General features: G+C 38.3%; 1 protein-coding gene across 3 annotated transcripts in view; it reads right to left on the reverse strand.

Annotated features, from left to right (window-relative positions):
- RMDN2 (regulator of microtubule dynamics 2) overlaps nt 1-12,880 on the reverse strand; it is a 132,393-nt gene extending 119,513 nt beyond the window's left edge. For 2 of the 3 annotated variants that reach the window (XM_003262746.3, XM_030799554.1), the window contains exons 1-2: nt 12,252-12,805; nt 7,953-8,420 (exon numbers count right to left, since the gene is read on the reverse strand). In XM_003262746.3, the coding sequence (XP_003262794.1) occupies nt 7,953-8,404 (452 nt within the window). In that variant the 5' untranslated portion in view covers nt 8,405-8,420; nt 12,252-12,805. Of the gene's footprint in view, nt 1-7,952; nt 8,421-12,251; nt 12,806-12,835 lie in introns of those variants that run through there. The other variant, XM_030799555.1, reaches the window with a different exon arrangement.
- Nucleotides 12,881-22,064: the final 9,184 nt, after the last annotated feature.

Here is a 22,064-nt window from a genome sequence, read left to right on the forward strand (position 1 = left end):
AAGAAAAGAATTTTCAACCCAGAACTTCATATCGAGCCAAACTAAGCTTCATAAGTGAAGGAGAAATAAAATCCTTTACAGACAAGCAAATGCTGAGGGATTTTGTCACCACCAGGCCTGCCTTACAAGAGCTCCTGAAGGAAGCACTAAATATGGAAAGGAAAAACCAGTACCAGACACAGCAAAAACACACTAAAATGTAAAGACCATCCACACTATGAAGAAACTGCATCAACTAATGGGCAAAATAACCAGCTAGCATCATAAGGACAGGATCAAATTCACACATAACAATATTAACCTTAAATGTAAATGGGCTAAATGCCCCAATCAAAAGACACAGACTGGAAATTGGATAGAGTCAAGACCCATTGGTGTGCTATATTCAGGAGACCCATCTCACATGCAAAGACACCTATATGCTCAAAATAAAGGGATGGAAGAAGATTTACAAAGCAAATGGAAAGCAAAAAAAGCAGGGTTTGCAATACCAGTATTTGATAAAACAGACTTTAAACCAACATACATAAAAAAAGACAAAGGGCATTACATAATGGTAAAGGGATCAATGCAACAAGAAGAGCTCACTATCCTAAATATATATGCACTCAATACAAGAGCACCCAGATTCATAAAGCAATTTCTTAGAGACATACAAGAGACTTAGACTCCCACACCATAATAGTGGGAGAATTTAACACCCCACTGTCAATATTAGACAAATCAATGAGACAGAAAATTAACAAGGATATTCAGGACATGAACTCAGCTCTGAACCAAGTGGACCTAATAGACATCTACAGAACTTTCCACCCCAAATCAACAGAATATACATTCTACTCAGCACCATATGGCACTTATTCTAAAATTGACCACATAATTGGAAGTAAAAGACTCCTTAGCAAATGTAAAAGAATGGAAATCATAACAAACAATCTCTCAGACCACAGTGGAATCAAACTAGAACTCAGGATTAAGAAACTCACTCAAAACTGCACAATTACATGGAAACTGAACAACCTGCTCCTGAATGACTACTAGGTAAATAACAAAATTAAGGCAGAATAAATAAGTTCTTTGAAAACGATGAGAACAAAAATGCAACGTACCAGAATCTCTGGGACACAGCTAAAGCAGTGTTTAGAGGGAAATTTATAGCACTAAATGCTCACAGGAGAAAGCAGGAAAGATCTAAAATTGACACCCTAACATCACAATTAAAAGAACTAGTGCAGCAAGAGCAAATAAATTCAAAACCTAGCAGAAGATGAGATATAACTAAGATCAGAGCAGAACTGAAGGAGACAGAGATCGAAAAACTCTTCAAAAAATCAGTGAATCCAGGAGCTGGTGTTTTGAAAAGATTACAAAATAGACCGCTAGCCAGATTAATAAAGACGAAAGGAGAGAAGAATCAAATAGACACAATAAAAAAACGATAAACGGCAGATCACCACTGATTCCACACAAATACAAACTACCATCAGAGAATACTATAAACACCTCTACGTGAATAAACTAGAAAATCCACAAGAAATGGATAAATTCCTGGACACATACACCCTCCCAAGACTAAACCAGGAAGAAGTCAAATCCCTGAATAGACCAATAACAAGTACTGAAATTGGGGCAGTAATTAATAGCCTACCAACCATAAAAAGCCCAGGTCCAGAGAGATTCACAGCCAAATTCTACCAGAGGTACAAAGTGGAGCTGGTACCATTCCTTCTGAAACTATTCCAAACAACAGACAAAGAGGGACTCCTCCCTAACTCATTTTATGAGGCCAGCATCATCCTGATACCAAAATCTGGCAGAGACACAACAAAAAAAGAAAATTTCAGGCCAACATCCCCTGATTAAGATTGATGCAAAAATCCTCAATAAAATACTGGCAAACCGAATCCAGCAGCACATCAAAAAGCTTATCCAACACGATCAAGTTGCCTTCATCCCTGGGAAGCAAGGCTGGTTCAACACATGCAAATCAGTAAATGTAATCCATCACATAAACAGAACCAATGACAAAAAACCATGATTATCTCAATAGATGCAGAAAAGGCCTTCAATAAAGGCCTTCAAAACACCCCTTCATGCTAAAAACACTCAATAAACTAGGTATTGATGGAACATATCTGAAATAATAAAAGCTATTTATGACAAAACCACAGCCAATATCATATTGAATGGGCAAAAGCTGTAAGCATTTCCTTTGAAAACCGGCATAAGACAAGGATGCCCTCTCTCAACACTCCTATTCAACATAGCACTGGAAGTTCTGGCCAGAGCAATCAGGAAAGAGAAAGAGATAAAGGGTATTCAAATATGAAGAGAGGAAGTAAAAATATCTCTGTTTGCAGATGACATGATTGTATATTTAGAAAACCTCATCGTCTCAGCCCCAAATCTCCTTAAGCTGATGAGCAACTTCAGCAAAGTCTCAGGATACAAAATCATTGTGCAAAAATTCCAAGCATTCCTACAAACCAATAATAGAGTCAAATCATTAGCAAACTCCCATTCATAATTGCTACAGATAGAATAAAATACCTAGGAATAAAACTTACAAGGGATGTGAAGGACCTCTTCAAGGAGAATTACAAACCACTGCTCAAAGAAATAAGAGAGTACACAAACAAATGGAAAAACATTCCATGCTCATGGATAGGAAGAATCAATATTGTGAAAATGGCCACACTCCTCAAAGTAATTTACAGATTCAATGCTATTCCCATGAAGCTACCATTGACTTTCTTCACAGAATTAGAAAAAAACTACTTTAAATTTCATACGGAACCAAAAAGGAGCCTGTATAGCCAAGACAATCCTAAGCAAAAAGAACCAAGCTGAAGGCATCATGCTACCTGACTTCAAACTATACTACAGTAACCAAAACAGCATGGTACTGGTACCAAAACAGATATATAGACCAATGGAACAGAACAGAGGCTTCAGAAATAACACCACACATCTACGACCATCTGATCTTTGACAAACCTGACAAAAACAGCGATAGGGAAAAGATTCCCTATTTAATAAATGGTGTTGGGAAAACTGGCTAGCCGTACACAAAAAAACTGAAACTGGACCCCTTCCTTACACCTGATACAAAAAATTAATCCAAGATGGATTGGATTAAAGACTTAAGTGTAAGACCTAAAAACCATAAAAACCCTAGAAGAAAACCTAGGCAATGTCATTCAGGACAGGCATGGGCAAAGACTTCATGACTAAAACACCAAAAGCAAATGCAACAAAAGCCAAAATTGACAAATGGGATCTAATTAAACTAAAGAGCTGCTGCACAGCAAAAGAAAGTATCATCAGAGTGAACAGGCACCCTACAGAATGGGAGAAAATTTTTGCATTCTATCTGTCTGACAAAGGGCTAATATTAAGTATCTACAAGGAACTTAAACAAATTTACAAGAAAAAAGCAAAAAACCCCATCAAAAGGTGAGCAAAGGAGATAAACAGACACTTTTCAAAAGAAGACATTTATGTGGCCAACAAACATATGAAAAAAAGCTCATCATCACTGTTCATTAGAGAAGTGGAAATCAAAACCACAATGAGATATCATTTTACACCAGTTAGAATGGTGATCATTAAAGCGTCAGGAAACAACAGATGTTGGAGAGGATGTGGAGAAATAGGAACGCTTTTACACTGTTGGTGGGAGTGTAAATTAGTTTAACCATTTTGGAAGACAGTGTGGCAAGTCCTCATTGATCTAGAACTAGAAATACCATTTGACCCAGCAATGCCATTACTGGGTATACACCCAAAGGATTATAAAGCATTCTACTATAAAGACACCTGCACACGTATGTTTATTGCAGCCCTATTCACAGTAGCAAAGACTTGGAACCAACCGAAATGCCCATCAGTGATAGACTGGATAAAGAATGTGGGACATATACACTATGGAATACTATGCAGCCATAAAAAAGAATGAGCTCATGTCCTTTGCAGGGACATGGATGAAGCTGGAAACCATCATTCTCAGCAAACTGACACAGGAACAGAAAACCAAACACCACATGTTCTCACTCCTAAGTGGGAGTTGAACAATGAGAACACATGGACACAGGGAGGGGAACATCACACACTGGGGCCCGTCAGCAGGTGGGGAGTACGGGGAGGGGTAGCATTAGGACAAATACCTAATGTAGATGATGGGTTGATGGGTGCAGCAAACCACCATGGCACATGTCTACCTATGTAACAAACCTGCACGTTCTGCACATGTATCCCATAACTTAATTTAAAAAAAAAGGAGCAAAAACATGATAACCTAAACATCCATCAATAGGGAAATAAATTAAGGTATATTCATTCAAAGGAATGCAGCATAGCACTTTAAAAGAATGAAATAATTTTATACATGTACATATCAATATGGAAAAAAACGCAAAAAAATTTATTGCAAAGCATGATACAAAATGTGTGTGCCATATAATGACATATATGTAAATTTTAAGAACAAAAGACCATTTATGTCTTGTTTATATGAAAATGCACATGCAGGAGAAACATTAACACTTTCAAAGGAAGAATGCACACCAACTTCAAGATAATAGTTTCCCTGACAGAAAGGAGTAGAGACGGTACTTCAATTATATACATGATGTTTCATTATTTAAAAGATCAGAAGTAGAAAACAACTTTGTTCTGCAAATTTAGACAACTATAACAGCAAGGCATATAAATCACCACAAAATGAGCTTCTGAATCTCTGTTTGTCTCCATGCTTTGAACAACTGAAGTTCCACATTAAAACTGACTTGACAAGAGCAAATAATGGTAAGAGTAAAAACACCAATGAACAAAAAGCACTGTCTATATTTTTGGTTCATGAAAGTTAAGAATAAAACCTCAAAAATCTGTATCTGTCTGTGGTCTTACTTTCATCATCATTCGCTATTATTTACGAAGTAATATTATCTAAGGCAATATATACTATGCCTGATATTATGCTGGTATTCTGGGAGTGGATTCATAGGGTTTTGTGTTATTTTCGAATAATCAGTACTGTTTCTGTTGATACTATATGAGGGTATCATATGAACCTAACAGTAAATGAAAATATCTAGGGCAAGAAAAAAAGAAAAAAGACCCATATGGTCACTATACAACCCTGAGTCTAATTTTGAAACTCACCTATTCTTCCTAAAGCCCACAGTGAACTGAAAGAATAATGAATTTGTTACTTTCAACTGGAATAAAAGTTAACTTTTTAAAAAGATGTTTCTAAAGCTTCATATAATATTGTAATTCAAATAATAGTTTTAGACCCATAGAGTGATAGAGCAACATAAGTCAAATATGACAAAGACAGGTAGGAAGCTTAAAAAATAAAAGGAACTGAAAAGTTTTCAGAAATAACTTAAAATTTAAACTGAAAACATCAATGTGAACCAGTGACCTTAAGAGTACATTTTTTTACCGTGTCCTCAAAGGGACCCAATCAGCCTCTGATATCATCCTCCCTAAAAATAGTACTCCCCCATATACCCATATACCCAGCTTTTGGGGTCAAATACTATTCTTACTGAAAGAAACTGATGCTGCCACAGCAGTAGCTGATTCTGTCTTGGAGTGACCAAAAAAAAAAAAAAAATCAGTAAAAACATGGGATTACCAAGAAGCAAAGATGCTTTCCAAAATGTTAACACTAGTGCTAAAAAGGACACAGATATAAACTTAACAGACCCCTCTGAGGGCCACCTTATGAGAATTTGAGCATTGCTCATCACCACCATACCCAGCAGAAAATCAGCTGAGCCCCAGAAAAGGCATAAATGCATAGGTCCATAATATTTGTGTACTAAGAGACAGCACACAAGAGATTCTAATAACGGTTACAGAAAATATGTTCCAGTGATCTACCCAAATTTCATGAGTCCTCCACTCAAGTTTTTGTCAGCAACGAAGGATATAATTAGATATTTTTCCTTTCTTGTGTGAAACAAGTAGTATTAGAAAATTGTGGCTGATACCCATTTTTTAAAAAGAAGTAAAAATCTTCAGGTACCTATTGCAGAAGAGAAATGTTACATATGGAACATGTAACTGTCACTTAATGTTTTAATTTTTGCTATCAAGGACACTTGTGTATGAAGAGCACATCCCACCTTAAAAATGGGAAAGAGGTTATGACTCTACCTCCCCATGGCCAGTCTTCAGTCCTACAGGAGATTATAAAAGGACAGGCAATCTAAAATTTACACAAATATACTTTACAAAAACCTTGTTTTTGAAAAATATTTTATTTATTTAAAAAGTTTCTACATACTTATTTAGAAAGATTTCACATCAAAATTTTTTTGTATCTTATTCCTTTCTCAAAAAAATATAAATTGTTTGTCTGCTTTTGTTTATTTTTCTAAAGGAGAGCTAAACAGGAAAAAGCTTCTCCCCCTCTTTACTGAGTGCCATTTGCTATAGTCCAAGGCACTGGGGATGTATTGCATCTACTCTAGTGTTTTACTGCTAACAAAGGCACCCAGGATCAAGCAAGAGGAGGGAATGTCTCTCCTGACATCATTCTTAAGGTTTTGACATGTCTAGTTTTTCCAACTAGCTGTACGTTACTGTCATTCATAAATTTCACAAATCCTTCTTGAATCCACATAAAAAATCTGTGCCTACACCATTACTTGAAATTAAGTCCCATAATTACCTTCTTTTTACTTGTCCTAAATGAATCCTAAACTTATCAAAGTTTGTCTCTTTTTCTAGAATTTTAGAACTTCTTGAATAAGCCTATGCTCAACCAGTGTCCTTTTAGATTGAAGGCCATTCACCCTTTTGGTCTACATTCCTTTAGCAGAACTGCCATTTTTCCTCTCAGTCTAGCAGACCTTCTCTGGTTAGTCCCTAGTTCCATTAGGTCTTTTCTAAGATGCAACTGCCAAAACTGCACACAGGACACACGATGAGGAAATACCACAGATTTACATACAGGCAGGATAACCACCTGGTTTGTCTTCAATAACTCTCAATGATGCTCAATGCTATGTTGGGATTTTTTTGTCATTATTAGAGCACTAAGCTGCTGTTTTCTACATCCGTAATAAATAACTACTAGGTCTCTTTTCTGAGTCACAGAAATGTTTTAGATCTTCCTACATTTGTAAATGAACTAGAACAATGACTCTCAATAATTTTCAAATAGGGCAGAGCCACAAATGATAGCTCTAGGAAGATCTAAAAAATTTGTGTTCTTGAACAACAACAAAAAATTGTTGACTGATTTTAAAATAGGGAAGGAAAATATTCAGAAGGAATCTAAAATAATCTTAAATCATTTGAAAGTGTGACTCAGAAAAGAGACCTAGTCACTGGATTAACGCATGCAAAGATGAGACAGAGTCACCTATATACTCTCAAGTCTTTTTTGACCTGCACTAAAATTCAGTAGCCAGTAGCCCAAGTGGCTATTTAAATTTAATTACAATTAAATAAAATTACAACTTCAATGACATAAAAGAAAAATTCAGTCCCTCAGTTGCATTAGCCACATTTCATGTGCTTTGTGGCCAGAGGGAGCTAGTGGCTACCACATTGGGCAGCACAGACTTGGACGATTTCCATCACTGCGGAAAGTTCTTTTGAACAGGAGTGGTCTAGAGAATTCTCATATAAGGATGTCACAGAGTGGCTACATTAAAACAATAGGTTATACACTTTGGGAAATAATTACTGCCTTCCTCAATATTCACATAATACCACCTGCTACTAGTAAGTTTTTTATGTTTCTTTTGTCAATATGGTCTAAACTAGCTTAAATACTGACTACTTTAATTATAATCTAAGTCAAAATATCACTCCTTTTCATTTTATGTGAGCAGCAGAATATATGACTGGAACCCATAATGAAAATACCTGAATAATAGTAATAATGATAATAATCAATTCAACATGGGAAATATCTTAAAGAAACTTACCCTCCTTCACTTTCTGCTTCCTCTGAACTATTACTTGTTGCTGAACTTTGAATTGTGGGGAGTCTTCTTTTTCTCGCTCTGTGCTGAGGGCTTATCTTATGAACAGTTATTTTCCCTCCAAGTTCATCTTGTATATATTCCTCCAGCTTTGGAATAGCTTCTTTAAGAAATCTGATTTCCTCTTTGAGTTCTTCCATATTTGTCAGTAATTCATTTAACTTCTCCAGTATCTGAAGTTGCCTTTCTTGAAAGATCACTGTTGTTCCTTGGTCATTATGTATTTCATCTTGCAAAGTTATTGAATTAAATGTATTACCCAGAGAAAGAAATTCAGGTAACTTCATTGCTATCCCCGGTTTACGGACCTTGTGGTACCACAAGAGCAGCAAGCTGATTCCAGCAGTGCCCACCATGATGCCAAGTATCAGCTCTTTGTTTGTGGAATAAGGCATTTCTTGGTTTTTGTTTCTAAAATTAAAAACATAAATGTAAATGAATGTTGTTTATGTCTTTGTCCAAGACAAAAATATAGGTGCTTTTTCAATCAACAAAAGCCTAGTTTACATCAGAGGATTTATAAAAAGTAGGACAACAGCCCAAAGGATGGGAAAGGACAAATGGAAGTATACTGTTGTAAGAGTCTTAGATTACAATGAAGAATTATCATATTAAGTTAAAGATGCATAGCTGTAAACCCTAGAATAACCACTAAAAAACAAAACAAAACAAAATCTCAGGTAATACATAATAAGCCAATAATAGAGATAAAAATGGAACACTAGAGATACTCACTTGGTCCAAAAGAAGGCAGGAAAAGGAGAAAAAAGAACAGATGGGCAAATAGAAAACAAATAGAAGAGAAATTACGCCATTATTAAGTGGGAAAATGGTGCCAAAAGATCAAGAAATAACAGTTTTTGTTTGCCAACAGAAAAGACCCCATAAATAGAAAAGAAAAACTGATGAAGTAGACAGACAGAAAACTGCATAGCAATAAACTTGAGAAGGCAAAGGAGGTGGGCTCTATTGCACAAGCACAGGACTTGACCTTTGATGGGAACATAAACCATTCATTCATAGTCATAAAAGGCAGATTATGTGAACAGAGATTTAGGTAAGTGGGTAGATGCAGTGGTGGGAGGTTATGCAAGCTCTCTTTGATTGCTTCACTGTTCTAAGTGAGATAGGAAGCAAAGTAAACAGCTGGGAGTGAGAATTGGGGAAAAAATATCAGTAAAATGAAAATTCTGAATTAGGTTGTATACCCAAAATTCACCATCCTCTGCTTTATATCCTATGATTCCACATATTCTACCAAGCATTGTTTCTTACACTTTAAATGGCCAACTAAATATAATGTTTCAAATGCTTCCTTGGTGGTCTAATGGTTAGGATTTCTGGGCTCGCAAATGCCCTATGGAAGAGGGTCTGAGAGAAGAAGCAGCCATAATCTATTTCTGAAAAGCCTGCTTAAAAGAAGAATGTCTTTGGATTCCTATTTCACTAGATTACATGCCTGGAACACAGAAAGTATCCTGTTTGGATGCTCTACACTTCATTACAGGCCTAAGTGTCAATGAGAAGGACTGACTTTAAAATAATCTTCCAGAAATTACCTCAGGTGTTAGTGAATATTATATCCAAGAGATTTAAGAATCCCTTCTTTTAAATCCAAGATTCCAGAGAAAGCCTTGGTACTTAATCTGGCCTGCTTTACCTCACAGAAATTTGCCTGGAATTAACTTAAAAAAATTTTTTTTTTCACCTAATTGGTATAACTGGGAACTATGTCTAACCATCTGCCCACTCCCAGCTCATCCAGGAGACATAACAGCAGCAGATTCCCATCAATTTGTAACTTCAGCTGATATTGTAGCTAATTATTGCTAGATGTGTAAATGTATTTCTACAAAAAAATTATATCATGAAATTAAATTATCTTGAAAGCTTATTGCAAAAAGAAAAGTCACTCTATGCCCATTAATTACAACTGCATTCCAGCTAATACTCACACATCAAGTTTAATCATCTTTATTTTTGTCAGTAAAATTATTAATGCAGGATGTCCATTCGCTGATATAGAGGTCTATTAAAGGGAATCTTCCTATTCTGATTGCTTTCTTTTGCCCATACCTTGGACTTTCACATTATGAAATATAGCCTAGTTTGAAAATATTTGCATTTAATAAGCAAATAAGTAGAAGTAAAAATCTATCTAGGAAGAGAACTTATTCTTGAGACAGGACCAGGTTTCAGCAGGTGGGAAAGAGTCATATTTTGCTCGGCCCTTTCTTTAGGAACTGCACCAATTCCAAATCATCTCTTCCATGCAGGTCCTATTATTATTTTGCAGATAAGTGAACTGAGGCACACAGGTGTCAAGTCACTTACCCAGTGATCACCCAACTAGGAAGTGAAAACTGTCACTTTTGACACCCTGTTCCTAACTCTTGGATGCACCCACAACATGTGGGAGATTTGGAAAGCATCAACAAGGAGGTGAAGGAGAGTACTGACTGAGCAGAGATGCTCAGAGCTGAAATATTATTTCAGAACCACAAAAATTAACTAGAAAAAAATGGAATCAATGGAGCTGATATGTTTTAAACAAACACAATTAAAGACTAATAGTTCAAGCTATGTTTGAGTTTTATAACAGCATAAAACAAATGTGCTTCAACACAGATAATTTGAAAAATGACACATTAAAAATAATGTACAAAATACATCAGAATACTTGTTTGCCTTCAGAATAATTTCAAAGGTTGTATGAAGTCATTTACATAGCTTTTTTTTGAGAGTCTCGCTCTGTCACCTAAGCTGGAGTAAAGTGGTACAATCATTGCTCACTGTAGCCTCGACTGCTTGGGCTCAAGTCATCCTCCCGCCTCAGCCTCCCTAGTAGCTAGGACCACAAGTGTGGGCAACCACGCCCGGCTAATTTTTACATTATTTGTACAGAGTGCGTCTCCTTATGTTGCTAGGCTGGTCTCGAACTCCTGGGCCCAAGCAATCCTGCCTCCACCTCTCAAAGTGCTGGGATAAGCAGCATGGGCCACCGCCTCCAGCCTTGTTAGCTTTCATACTTCTAATTATGTTAATAGTATACACTTGTAGTATAAAAAAAATAGTAATTAAAAACTTTACCAAACGGATTTTAGAACTCTAATATTTTAATAATCAGATACAAAGTATTATGTTATGTTTCAGTTTGTAAGGTGCTAGTAAATAACAACGGAAAATGACATTTTAATATAGATTATGGCACTTACTGTGTATTATTGTGTAATATTAAAGGTTAACAGAGATGAGAATCAAGTATTCTAAAATGACATCAAAATGTTGACTCTGAAGAAAATTAGAATATGAAATGTTGTCTGAAGAAACATGTCATTTCCATGTTCTAGGTTTATTTAAAATTTTTAGATGTAGAAATTATGCTTTACTAAATTAATTATAATGCTTCCACCATAAATCTAGCATATATATTCATTTACTTCATCAGCAGACCCTTAGAGGAGAAAAATATAAAATGCCTAACTAATAAACCCAGGGAAGGTATGAAAAATTTTGCAAGGATAAAGAGACATTACAAAAAAGCCCGAGGTTTAAGTTTCCTAAGAGAATTGTACTGAGACCTTGAGCTAGTGATCAGATTTCCTACAGCGTCCTGGAAAACCTGGTACTTTCGAAGTGAATTCTATTGTTCATTTCATCAGGTTTTCATGGTTTTTCTGTATTTATAATTTATTTTAAATTTAGGGCTCCCAGGTGTTTGGCTTATTCCCCTATGTTGGCAGCACTGATAACCTGGCCTTCGTTTTTGTGTGAAATAGGCACACACCGAGCCTGAGAGCAAAAAAAACCCACACAAACAAAATCAAAATGTTCGCGCAAGGCTGAAAGGTTAAGATCCAAGGAGCCGAGGCGAGAGCCCAGCAAGTGTCTCTGCTGAAATTCTCTGGGGTTTGCAGGGACCAGCCGGGCCGAGGCAGCAAACTGCCTGCTCCCCACGCACCCCAGAAGGGGCAGCGTGCGAGGAAACACCGGCGACCTCCGGGGCTAGGGCTTCCGTGGCGCAGGGTCAGCGAGGGATGAACCCGGGAAGCCACTATGGGCCGCTGCGCCAGCCCCGGGAACGTACAGCAGCGCTGACTGGCAGGCTCAAGCTTCTGCAGGGACACACCGACCCGGAAGTGCAGTCGTCCCCACCGCAAGTACTTCCGCTTCCCTCCGCAAGTCCCCGGCCCGGTCCGGCCCCCAGCGGCTGAGCCGCCCCCTCCCAGACTGCGCACGCACCTGTATTCACTGCGCCGGCCTTTCAGCTGTCGGAGAGCGAAGACCAGGACCTGCTGGCGGGCAGCAGCGGGCGGACAGTAGTCCCGGAGCCCGCGGGTCCTAAGGTCCCGCCCCGCGGCCGTCGCGTCCTGACCCAGATAGCGGAGGCGCCGAGGGAGGAGCCCGCGGCCGCTCGGCCCGCCGCTCCCGCCCCCTCTCGCGGTGGGTTCAACTCTACCGCGACAGGCGCTGGGTGCACTTTTTGCAAAATAAAATTGCACGCCGCGGGGCGCCTGGCTCGCGCCGGACTTTGTGTCTTGGCCGTCGCCTCCCTTCGAAGCCGGTCGGCCCCTTTTCCCCCGCCTGGACTCTGGGCCTCCGCGCTAGCCCCAGCGCGTTCCCTCTCGCGTTGCTGCCACTCCGCACGCCCACCCCCAGCTCGCTTCGTTCCGGCTCACAAACCCATTCCCTCTCCGCTAGATAACCCTTTTTTTCTGCCCTTTCTAGGCACGACCTTGCACTTTACTCCTCACGACTGAGTTAAAGGCAGACGCCTTGCACTAAGTACTGATATCCGCAGCCCCGTGTTCATAGCTTTAACTCACGTTTTCTTTTAATGAGCAATTTTGCCAGCCTCTTCCTTCTCCCCGCCGTTCCGAGTTGCCTTTAGATGAAAGCTGCTATTTTTTCAGATGCCTGACATTTAAGGTTTTACCCAGCTTTTTGTGGTTTGTATCATGAAACTAATTCTGCTAAATACTCTCTTAAAAACTGGGCCGGGCGCGATGGGTCACACCTGTAATCCCAGCGCTTTGGGAGGCTGAGGGAGGCGGATCACCTGAGGTCAGGAGTTCGAGACCAGCATGGCCAACATGGCGAAACCCCTGTCTCTACTGAAAATAAAAAAAAAATAGCCGGGCGTGGTGGTGGACGCCTGTAATCCCAGCTACTCGGGAGGATGAGGCAGGAGAATCGTTTGAACCCGGAGGCAGAGGTTGCAGTGAGGCGAGATTGCGCCACCACACTCCAGCCTGGGTGATAGAGCGTCTCAAACAACAACAACAACAAAAAAACAGTACATACACCGCTTCTGTATTGTCCTCGCCTTGAGTATTACTGCCTTAAGCTTAGGTTTGCATAACATTAATCTCTAAACTTCCCACCAATATATTGAGCAGAATTAAAAATGGGTACACTCTTTCTTAAAACAGCAACAACAGACAACACCCATAAAGCTATGAAGAATCCAGAAGGCTTGTTTTGCAATCCATATACTACTGTTTACGGATAGGGATTCAGGGATTCTATAGGCTCTTTAAGAGGTTTTTTTGAGCTTCAAGCAAGCCGCATTGAAGAATAAGTAAGCCTGGCCATGGTCATTTTATTAAAAGTAATTTGTAGCCGGGCGCAGTGGCTCAGGACTGTAAGTCCAGCACTTTGAGAGGCCAAGGCGGACGGATCACTTGAGGCCAGGAGTTTGTGACCAGCCTGGCCGATATGATGAAACACCATCTCTACTAAAAATACAAAAATTAGCCGGGTGTGGTGGCGCACTTCTGTAGTCCCAGCTGCTGGGAAGGTTAAAGCATGAGAATCGCTTAAACCTCAGAGGCAGAAGTTGCAGTGAGCCGAGATCGGGCCACTGCTCACCAGTCTGGGACAGAATGAGACTCTGTCTCAAACAACAACAACAACAAAATCCTAAGTTGTATTTGGAAAAAGAGCAGACTAATCTTTAACCTCTCAGATTTGAAACTAGTAAAATATTACCTTCTACAAACTCACTTTCACTCCTGTTTATTATGGTTTGCAGCAATCTTGCAATATAATACTAGCTTTATTTAACTAGAATACAATATGATATAAACCAATCATGCAAAAAAATTTTCTCTTTTAACAAGATTTAGATACCAAAGAAACATGACTGTCTCTTCACTAATACTTAAAAGGAGCTTTTTAGTATTTAAAACAAAATTTAAGCTTTTCCAGGAGCCCGCTGAGTTGTTCACTGCTGCATCGCCAGCACATAGCACAGAAGAGGCTTTCAATAAAAATGTGACGTATGGGCTATGAACAAGGCCTTACCAGTCTACTCCAAGAGGAAGATGGCAGCTGATACTGACTTGATCTTCAAGTTCAGGACATAGACTATGTCACACTTGCTCCTTTCCAATACCTTTGTTTCTATTCCTGGATCAGCAAAAATTATCTGAAAGGTAGAAACTCAGGGACAGTGACAACCATTGACCTTGGCAAAGCTATAACCAAATAGCAAAGACAGGCACTATCTTTGCCAGGTACTGTTGCAGGGGTGACATAAGAAAGAAGAAATGATTCCCCTCACCACTACTAGAAATGTTCAGTCTAAGAGGAATATCTGAAGGAAAAATCAGAACATACTAAGAATCTCAGAGTTGCTGTTATTCATCACAACCAGTACAGCATTACAATCACTTGGGAGGAGTGGGTACAGACCCTTCACGATTTGCCCCAACCTACTTTTCCAGCTTTCCACTACTTCCACCAGACATCATTCTACACTTCAGCACTAGCTGAGCTACTGATCGTCTCTCCACAAGCTATATCCTTTTCATCCTGTTCCTTGTGCCTGGAATGTCCTGCTGCTTGCCACCCGTCCAAAACCAATTCAACCACTTCAACCTCTTTCCCTTGAGAAGCTACACTCTCTCTCCTTCCCCGTAAGAAGTATTCATCCATGCCCCATCAAAACTTATGGAAGGATCAGGACTTTCAATGAATACAAAATGCCTCCCTGATAGCTTACAGCAAACCTCTGTGATGTACACTATATAATTACTTCTTGCCAGTGACTGTGTGTTTGTGAGGCTGTGAACATCTTCAAGGATGGTAGCATTTATCTTTGTATCTTGGGAACCTGGCATGGTGCACACCCGCTATATTAGATAGCTATTTGAAAAAAATTATTTGAAAGTAATATGTACATTTGAGGGAAAAGCATGAGGAAATGTATAGCCCTTCATTATAGTAATGTGAGATGGGTGTGTCAATTTTTTTTTTTTTTTAGATTTTATTTGAGTGGTTTTATTTCCAGGAAGCAATTGAATGACAAAGTTAGTTTTAACCCTGTAACAGTTACCAACATGCTATGTAGTTAACTACTCAGTTTTCTAGTTCCTTGTTGTTAAGTATTTCCAAATCTTATCAAACTTACAAGCTGAATTTCTTTATTTGTAAACTGAAGGCTGAGCTGCAGATATAATTAGTACCACTATGCAATCCCCAACCCCTGCTTCAAAGAGCAGAATCAACCTTCATTTCCAGGCTGGTTTTAAGGAAGTATTTTAAGGAAGGGGTTAAGGAAATATTTTACTGCAAATAGCTGGGAAAAAATTTTTAAATTAAGAACACCCTAACCATTGAGAGAGAGGGATTGAGAGAGGGAGAAGTGCACAGGCAAAGAGCAGGGGCAGAGGAAGAAGTCCGCCAGGTGTAACTAAAGCTCTAAGTTCCCCGAATCATTTGTAAATGAGGAGGAACAAAGGGCAGCAGCAACAGCTACAGCAAGACCATTTATTGAGTCTTCTACAGTTTTCAAGCTTTGTTCTTTATATGAATTATCTTATTCCATTTTCCCAACAATCTAATGAAGTAAATAACATACAGGTGAGGAAATCAAGGCTTCAAGAGGTGAAGACACTTGTCCCAGGCCACGTAGTTTTAGAGACAATAATCAAACTTAGCTTTGTCTGAGAGCCTTTTCTCTTAACCCAGCCCAGCTTGGACCTCCAGAGCCTGCCTTTGATAGAACACTTGAAGGGGGTCTTCATAGCACCATTTACAAGAACATCATAGCCCTTCTAATGTGATATTACATCATTTGTATTCCCCACTTCAGTTATTAGGGTTCAGTTCTCATTGCTTCCACTAGAGGAGAAACTGAATTCTCAAATCTGATCATTTACCCCATAGGGGGTTTTCTGCAGTTTACCACAACCTCTAATCCACAGAGTACAAAATTACTTTGTGTTTATGATATTCAGGTTAGGCTAGGAATAGAATTTGGGGAAAAGAGGAATATAATACTATGTCTGATGTAGTTTTAAAAAAATTAGGCAATCTCTAGAACACAGGAAAATTACAAAAAAAATTTCTGAAAAGAAACTAACTTGGGCTTTCTAAGGGAAAAATGTTTTCTCTGAAAAAAGCATTAGGATAGGCTTATTAAATATTTCCATAGACTAAGTGATTAGTGCAACAAATTATTAATCACTTAAATCCAATAAAACGGTTGGCCTAATATTCCTATAATGAGCAAATTAAAAATGGTATTTTAGGAAGATATGTATGAAAGAAAAATTAACAACAATATTTATGTTATAGTACTTAGCAGTTCAATGTTGAATCAATTTATTAAAAATATACATACCTCATTAAGATATAGAATTCTTATTAGAAAGTTTCTATTTCATTAGAAACATTAAGTTTTTGTTCCATGAAAAAAGTTATTTTGAAAAAGGCATGTACTAACCTTGCTCAGTGGTTTTCAGCAGTATTTCAGTGATGATTCAAGAAAAGAATGATGTTTCTTTAAAAATTGTGGAAGATTTTTAAAGTCACCTTCCTCCACTGATTTTCCATGGACTTTGTAAATAAAGCACAGCCTTGGATACAATCTAAAGTGGAACTTGACAGTTTCAGAGGAAAGAGTGGTTTTGCCCCTCCCTCTGCATTCTTTCTTCATCCTGGGAGATGATGTTCAGGGACACTCTTGACAGTATATACATCAACTTCACAAGCTAAGGTCAGTTTCCCTGGGGCTAATTAAAAACAAAGGTGAATGTTCATCATCATCAGACAAAATGTTGTTAACGTGTACAAAAAGTTAAAATAACTGGATATGCTTAATTACATATAATAATTAGAAAAAAATTTCATTTTGGACTTGGGTGGTAAGTCAATTTTATACAATATTCTGCTGGGAAAAATTGGGGTTAGCAGTTTTCCAGACTTACTGTCTTCAGACTATACAAAGAAAAGTGATTTTCCCTTTAGGAGCAGATCCTTTTCAAGAAATTGTTCAGTAGACAGAGCCCCTGGGCATACATATAAATAGAGAGAATCTACTCTCATATGTTGCAATAGAGACACATTAATTAACCAACCATTGTTAGAACTTTTTGCATTTTATAAAAATTATACTCCTATCATTATTAAGACACATATTTGGACTCTCAGAGAAGACAGTCTAGAAAACTGAAACACGACTGTAATGATTTTAGAAGAAAGCCTGACTAAAGAGAGTAACAAACCCATGTGGATTGTGATCCAAAATAATTTTAATTTGATTGTGTGGGACATGGGACATATCATGAAAATTATGCTGTAAATGGTGGTTGATTTCTGTGAGAAACCCATAAAACCCTTTATACCCTCTGTGGTAACATACAGTATGGTTTGGCACTGACTTCTAACTTAGACCTGCTGATGTCAGGAAATCAGTTATCTGTTGCTATGGCCTTGGCTGCTTCCACTTACAAAACAAAAAACTGAACTTGTCCCTGCCAACTGCTGCAGCTGATAACTGTCCAATGTCAAATGATCAGAAAATCCCCACCCTCCAGCTATGACATCCACTTACCAGCTAGAGCAAAAATAATCCTTCCTACCACCAGCCACAGGCTCTGCCAGGCTTCCAACAAGAAGAGAATGACCCATTCTGCCACAGCACTCTCTGACTTTCTCACACGAGGCAAAGCAACCCTTAAGAAACAACTTCTTTAAAGAAACAACAACGAAAAAGACAATTCTGACAGTAATGACTTCACATTTACTTCTCCTAGTATCATAAACCTCCCGCCATTTCTCAAACAAAAGGGTGCTGAGAGGAACCTTTCTCTGAGACATAATGAGCAGCCAGTCACTCATTGTACAAGAAGCATAACTCAGGGATTATCTGTATTTAACAAGTGAAAGACTGTTAATAAACTAATTTGAATAATTCAGATATTTACCTACAGAAATGCAGTAAGATTACAGAGTGACATTACAAAAGCTCAAAAGATTTTCATAAAATATTTAACGGTGAGAATCCAACATTAGACATCAAAGCGCTTTGGGTATTTTCCTTTGCTAAATCTGTGCGATCATGAGATGTGGCCATAAATAGGCAGCATTATTTTCTCCCCTTTTAAAGAAGTAGAAACTGTAAAGATCTTTCATCAAGATAATACATTGTTAACATGGCTTAGATGAAAGCTTCAAAGGCATCTGACATCCAAATGAAAAATAAAAACTTCAGTTGATTCAAACATTTTAAAATACTTTGGTACCACCAATTATCCTTCCTAAAAGAAAGTTCCACTAACCCTGGCTCCCCTCTCATGTTAGCACTTCCTTATTTAACAACCTCCACTAGGAAAAACCTGCAGTGTCCTCTCACAGGCTTCACTTCCGGACTTCTATCCCATGTACCAACCTACTGCAGAAATCACTAAAACTTCTCTTTCCGAGGAGGGCAAAAGTCTCCTGGTTTCCCTTTTGATCTCTTTGGAACAGGGTTTCTCAACTTCAGTACTATTGATTTTTTGGACAGAGAATTATTTGTTGTAGGGAGAATTCTACATTGTAGGATGTTTAGCAATATCTCTGGCCTCTGCCAACTAACATATGTTAACATGTAATTTCACAGCATCTAAGCCCTTAATTAACACTAAACAGCACAAACACAGGTACATTCTTCTAGAGATTTAAAAAATGCTTCTATAGGCTTGTTAGGCAATGCCCCAGCATTGAAAGAATATCCTATGAGATCTTATTTCTACATTTTGAATAATTTTTCTTAAAAGCATGGGCCATGTCTTACTCATTTTTCTACCTTCAGTACATATTATTCAGTAATGCATATCTTGAATGAATGGATTTATGGATAAATAAAAATATCTGGATATCTGAATTCTTCACTTTCAACCGGAAGTTTTGGCAGGTTTTCTGTATGTGATCAGCCTATGTGATTGCTAGTTCTTTTTTTTTTTTTTTTAATTGGCTAATGCCAAGTAAGATAGCTTACAGAGGAGGAAGACCTCTGTTAAGTTTGGTTGGGAGCATGGAATCGTAGAGAAACTGAGAAAGGAGAAATGAAGTTTTCAAAAATACTTGGAAACTTTTTACTTTACCTTGGAGACCTAAATTTGTCTAAAGCTATTTCTGTTTTTCAAATTAGCTTTTCTTGTCAGAATTTACTATCTAATGTTTTGCATTGTTTCTAAGTATACATATGCTTTAAAATGTTTGTATCACTGGTTTTGCTTTGCAAGGCCTATTAAATCTCTTATGTGGTATTCGTAATTAAGATTGCAGAATGAAAGATGGAGGGGTTATGTGCATATAAACTGACTGAATTATTGTCCATCAATCTGTCAGAGATGTTTGAACCAGAGAGACTCCATCTTGAATAGGGGCTGGGTAAAATAAGGCTGAGACCTACTCGGCTGGATTCCCAGGAGTTTAGGCATTCTTACTCACAGGATGAGACAGGAGGTCGCCACAAGATACAGGTCACAAAGACCTTGCTGATAAAACAAGTTGTGGTAAAGAAGGCAACTAAAACCCACCAAAACCAAGATGGTGACAAGAGTGACCACTAGTATTCCTCCCTGCTCATTATATGCTAATTATAATGCAATAGCATGTTAAAGGACACTCCCACAGTGCCATGTCAGTTTACAAATGCCATGCTAACGTCAGGAAGTTACCCTATATGGTCTAAAAGGGGAGGAACCCTCAGTTCTGAGAATTGCCCACCTCTTTCCCAGAAAACTCATGAATAATCCACCCCTTGTTTAGTATATCATCAAGAAATAACTATAAGTATCTTTGGTGGAGCAATCCCATCGCTCTGCCTATAGAGTAGCCATTCTTTATTCCTTTACTCTCCTAATAAACTTGCTTTCACTTTATGGACTCATCTGGAATTCTTTCTTGTGCAAGATCCAAGAACCTCTCTTGAGGTCTGGATCCAGACCCCTTTCTAGAAACAAATCCGTTCATTCAAGATATGTAGATTCTCTGACCACCAAACCTTCGGATTCTTAGTTCTGAGATGGGGCCCAGGAAATTGCAGTTTAAAAGAGTATTCTGAGTTGATGTTGCAAGGACCATCGTTTGGAAAATGTTGCATGTAGCGGTATAGGTGATCTTCTGATGAATTTCTAAAGAGCAAATGAGATGAGGCAGCATCATTCTTGAGGAACCACTGTTGAAATCTGTTCTTCATTCATTCATTCATTTTTGGAGTTTTATGCAAAACAAAGTTCAAAGACCATGTTGAAAGGAACCAAATGCAATTGTAGTTTTGGAACTTTATTCACCATTCTTGCAACTTTTCCTGCCAAAGAGAGGGAGAGCAGTAAGAAAAGAGATTCATTTTAGCATGATAGGAAACTGTCCCTGCTTTTTTCAAACCTCTTTGAGTAAGAGCATTCTTGGCTCTGGGTCCTGTTTGGCGTCTCTAAGAGCCCACATGTTCTGGCAAGACTTGGCAGCCTGCATCAGGCCATCATTGTGAGCAACTCATACTCTTAAGAACTTGGCCAACAGATTTATTGTTATCATCCAGATTAATCGTTTGTGTCACTATTGTTCTGTGCTTGCCAAATTCCTTTTCCCCCAGGAGTTAATTCTCAGGATGTGTATGTCCAGTGGACATAATCAAAGGTTTGATACATGAGGTATGAGAATGCTTTCTGTCTCCTCTATCAGACATAACAATAGCATTCATGGGGCACTTGGAGTTCTCACAGTGCTTTCATGTGCTTGTGCTTGTCACCTCAACCTCTGAGGTAGGCAGAGCACGTATTTTCATTCCCATTTTGCAGAGGAGGAAAGAGAATCTCAGTGGTTATGTAATGTGTGACTTGTCCAGATCACACACTGCATAGAAGCTCAGAGCTCTTCGCTTACGATTTTCTCATCTCCACTGCGCAAGCCTAGTTGCTAGTGTGCATTTCCGGTGCTCGAGACGGCAAGATTAGGCTTACACAGTGAGTGCGCAGAAAGGTAAGAAAGTACGAGTGCTAATTAATTTTTGATGTGCAAAAAAAAGAAGTTTTAAGTTTCTCCATGTGCATTATTTATTTAGTAGGAGAAGAAAATAAAAATATTAATGAATAAAAATGCTACCCTTTATTAATAAATGACTAACAAAACACTAATTGCTTGTAGAGATGCTGAGTTCTTTATGAAATATATTCCAAGTTTTGACCTTAAACAAACACTGATAAAGCACTTTCATTATCTTCATTTGGCATTGATTTCAAGTTTCAGATTATTTCTAGGGGTTTTCTGGAAAATGCAGCGTGTTCACCTCTTTGCTGTCGTGTTCTGTAGTGTGTTTGCAAATTCACAGACTTGGAATTAGAACCTAAGGAGGTCACTTAGATTTTCAAAGACCTTTGTATGACATTTGAAGTATTCCTAGTGTTTTGCAAATAAAGTGAGAGGCCTTGTGGGGTGTGGCTATGCTTGTGACCTTTGTTAGTACAACTTGCAAGAAAACCCACCACACTTGTACCCAGGTAAAATAAGCATTTACACTTTCAAATGACAGCTTAAAATAACTGACAAGGAAAATTTAAGTTTGCAAGTTCAAAGCCCTTGAGCAATTGGAAATTTACTTTTCAAAATATAGTGTCGATTTCAAATAATTATTGTCACAAAAAGAGCCTCTTGAAGTATATCTCAGAAATAAAAGAAGAATAAAATTTGGCAGCTTTTGAACTTACACCATAACCAGTTAAGATAGGTCCACATTAGTTCTAGGAATCACTGAGAAACCATACTCAAGATTTCAACTCA

This window comes from Nomascus leucogenys, chromosome 19, assembly GCF_006542625.1.
Source record: "Nomascus leucogenys isolate Asia chromosome 19, Asia_NLE_v1, whole genome shotgun sequence".
Taxonomy (NCBI): Eukaryota; Metazoa; Chordata; class Mammalia; order Primates; family Hylobatidae; genus Nomascus; species Nomascus leucogenys.